General features: G+C 50.6%; 1 protein-coding gene across 4 annotated transcripts in view; it reads left to right on the top strand.

Annotated features, from left to right (window-relative positions):
• Positions 1-334: 334 nt before the first annotated feature.
• Positions 335-3,784, top strand: part of PREX1 (phosphatidylinositol-3,4,5-trisphosphate dependent Rac exchange factor 1) — a 173,106-nt gene continuing 169,656 nt past the window's right edge. For all 4 annotated transcript variants that reach the window (XM_075516828.1, XM_075516830.1, XM_075516827.1 and 1 more), the window contains exon 1: positions 335-762. In XM_075516828.1, coding sequence (XP_075372943.1) covers positions 601-762 — 162 coding nt within the window. In that variant the 5' untranslated portion in view covers positions 335-600. The remainder of the gene's footprint in view (positions 763-3,784) is intronic.

Raw genomic sequence — 3,784 nt, 5'->3', positions numbered from 1 at the left:
GGTGTGAGGGAGTGTGGGTGTGAGGCGGGTGTGAGGTGTGTGTGGGGTGAGGGAGCGTGTGGGGTGAGGAGATGAGGGAGCGCGGGTGTGAGGTGTGTGTGTAGGTGTGCGGCACTGTCGGGGGGTGAGGCCGCGCTCCCGCCGCGCCAGCGCCCCGCCCCCGCCGCCTGACCACCCCCGCCCGCCCGCGCTCTCGCCTCGCCGTCCCGCCAGGCCGCTGCCCGCCGCTGGCCCGGCCAGGCCCCTAGGGGCCGGGCTCCGCCGCCTTCGTCCTCCCCGTCCCGCCCTCCCCGCCCGCCTCTCGCTTCCCCCCACCCCCCCTCCCCGCCGCCGGGGCTTCCCTTCCCTCTTCATTCAGCGCTGCGTCGCCGCTGAGCGCTCGCCGCGCCGCTACCCCAGCATGTCCCGCAGCCGGGCTCCCCTCAGCGACCGGCCCCTGTAGCGCCTCCACCCGCGGGCGAGGCAGGGCCGAGGGGGCGGCAGGGGGTGCCGTTGCCGCCGTTGCCCAGTCGCGCCGGGCACCGCGCGGCCATGGGGGGCTCCTGAGGCGGCCGAGGAGAGCGGCGGGGAAGCGGAACGCCTCGCCCCGCGGCTGCCACCATGGAGGCGCCGCCGCCGCCGCCACCCGGCGCCCCCAGCGCCGCGGAGCCCGCCGGCTGCCCCAAGGACACCGACCGACAGCTGCGCCTCCGCCTCTGCGTCCTCAACGAGATCCTCAGCACCGAGCGGGACTATGTGGGGACCCTCCACTTCCTGCAGTCGGTGAGCGACGCCCCGGGGCGCGGGCGGGGGAAGCGCCCTCAGGGGCACCGGGGGGGGGCTGGGCGGGCGGCCGGCCCGGCCCGGCGCGGAGCGGAGCGGCTCCTCCCCGGGCGGGCCGGGGGCTGTGAGTGCGTCCCGGCGGCGCGGCAGCGCTTGGCGCAACTTGTGGGAAGTGCCTGGGGCCAGGCCCGCTCCGCCGAGGGGGAGTTTCTTCTGCTCGAGAGGCTGGGGGGAGGATGTGCGAGGGGCCGGCGTGGGTCCGCCGTGGGCAGAGCGGGACCGCCAGCAACCGCGTTTTCTCCTCCGGTGAGGAAAAACCCTGCCGCCGGAGCGATGGAAGTGCCGGATCTCGCAGCATCCTGGCCGTGCCCTGGCCGCTGGGCCGGGGGAAGCACGCGGGCGTCTCTGCTTCGCTGTGGGGTGACAGGGACGGATCCAGAAATGAATGTGCTTTTCAGAATGCCTCATCCCTTTTGTTGTTGTTCAGAAGTTGCTGTTACACCCACTTGGAAACTCTACCCTTACTGCCTGTTATTTATAAATAAATATTATATATATTTTGCTGTAGTGGTAAACATAAATATGTGATTGGGCCGGGTGAGTCTGTGCATGTGGAGACAATTATACCCACCCTCTGAAATTACCCACGGACTAGTTCAGAAGTAAAACTCCATCTGGATATTTCCTTTTTCCTATATAGGCTCTAGATGTGGAATTCATCAGCATACCACCACACTCCTGCAAATAACTAGAAGAGCCTGCAGTAAAAGTTACTAGATAACAGATATGCCATAAAAAAGAAGAAGAATAAACTGTTTGATCACACAGAGATCGAGAATCAAAGCAAGGGAAGTCTCTGCAGAGATTTCTAAAAGATTGGACAGGGCAGAAATTCTTTCTGGTGTTTTGCTAGATAAGTACTAAACTGTGATTTCATCTAAATGGGCTTAGACCCTGGACCCTTTTTGACTTGTCTTTCTGGCAAGGTTTTTGTTTGTTTGGTTCTTAAAATCAGTTTGTCTTCAGTGTTTTTCAGATTCACCCAAGTGGCAAACTGTCTAGCATAAAAGATAAATGAAAAGGATGTGGTTGCTTTATGAACTAGTCTCTACTTAAATCCTCCTTTTCTCTCTCAAATAGTTGAACTCAGAGTCTTTAATTTCAGAAAGCTTCTGACTGACGTGCCAGTTAGCTTCCTTTAGAACTGGGATTCTGTCTCAGTGTGAGGAGATTCTTAAAAAAGCTTCGAGTTGCAGAAGTGCCCCACCCTACAGACAAAACAAAACAAAAAAACCTCAGAAAACTCCTCTGTCCTAAGTACTGAATTTGAGTTTTTGTCAGCTGGAGGCTGGAATGCAGATTCAAGCTGCATGTATTTTTAGCTTCAGTTCTTACAGCTAAATGCATTCACAGTGTTAACTAACGGGATTTTCATATATTGAAAACCAAAACAAATCTTTTATTTATTTATATTCATTAACTTGGCAGTTTTCATGAGAGCAGTAGTGAGTCATATGCCTTAGGTAATGGCAGGAGAAGATACTTACAGAGTATTCTTGGCTGTGGTCTCAGGATGGCACTCAGTCAGAGCCCTTCACAGTCACTTTGTTACTGGCTACTAGGTGTAGATTGGCTGTAGTATCTTGGGGGGTTGATTCTGATCTGATGAGCTTTACCCTTCCCTATGGAGTTTGTGTTTTGGTAATTATGTTTGAATAAAGCACTGAGGGATAGGGTCTTTCCTATCTCTAGGCCTTGGTTTAGAACAGCATTCACACACAGGCTTAACTTTAAGCGTGTGTTGAATGTTCATGTGCTGTCCTAAATAATGACAGTTTCTTCAATCATTGACCTAGTTCTTATGGGCTGAATTGCTATACAACTGCATTTGGATAGTTGAGTGGTGTTGGCACCAAGGAAAGAAGAATGAGGATCTACTGCAGCATGTGAGGGGGAAAAAGAGCAGTAGTGGGATGAAATTTTTAAAAATAAAATTTGGAGTGAGAAATATGTTATGCATAAATTTGGTGGATGGCCATAACTTAATACCTTCTAACAAGATACCACAAAGGAAGGAATTCTGCCCTGCCTCCCACATTGGACAGCTGACATGACATGCAAGGATAATATAATCTATACAGTCACTGGAATTACAGGCAGCTATAGGGCAAAAGTTTTGCCTTATGACACTAATAAAAGTAATGCTGTAGCACCGGGACCCTGTATTCTCAAATCTACCTGGGCCTCACAAATAAAAGTCCACTTTACTCCCATTAGTTTGTTTTTCTGAGTGCTTGGCATTACTGCATAGGAACTGCTGCTCCTGCCCCATGGGTCTCTTTCTTACCATCTCATGTTCTGTGTGAGTAGCACTTACCCAGTGCAAAACAGATGTAAACTATTACACTTTCTGGGGTAATGCACCTAGTTAACACTCAAACATGGTTGGGTGATGTTAGGGTTTTTTTTTTAATTGTGTGAATTGTACTGAAATTGATTATACTTCCATATGTTGCAGAAGCAATTTTGGCTGTAGTGGAGAACAGACTGCAGTTCCTCTGTGCAGGACAGCTGCAGTTCCCAGATCTTATGGAAAGTTGTTCCTGTCAAACATGAGATGGCATATATATGCAGGCTACAGGTTCCTTTGCTTAAGAAACTTTAATAGCTTTGATAAATAAAGGAAGGCTAAATCTCATATCTTTCTGTTGTCAGAATGAGTTTTCCTTAGGTAGGATGGGACAGTTGTGCTTTAGAAAAAGGTTAGGTGAGGGAATTTGTGCTCTTTGTTAAATATTTGCTATTGAAGCCCTAGTCCTCATTAAGTATTCTCAATAAACAATGTTTTAAAAAGCAAACAACTAAATTCTATGGGTTTATTCACAGCACTGAGGTTGCTTGCTAGCAGCAGCTTCCTGTGTTCCCTGGTAATGTAAAAGAATCTCTTAAGTATTTAATACTATGATTTGCAAATAAATCAAAGGAACTTTGATTTATTAAGAGTATTTTGGTCCTTTTTAGA

This window comes from Mycteria americana, chromosome 14, assembly GCF_035582795.1.
Source record: "Mycteria americana isolate JAX WOST 10 ecotype Jacksonville Zoo and Gardens chromosome 14, USCA_MyAme_1.0, whole genome shotgun sequence".
Classification (NCBI taxonomy): Eukaryota; Metazoa; Chordata; class Aves; order Ciconiiformes; family Ciconiidae; genus Mycteria; species Mycteria americana.
Note: the sequence above shows the minus strand (reverse complement) of the source record. Positions and strands in the feature narration are given on the sequence as shown.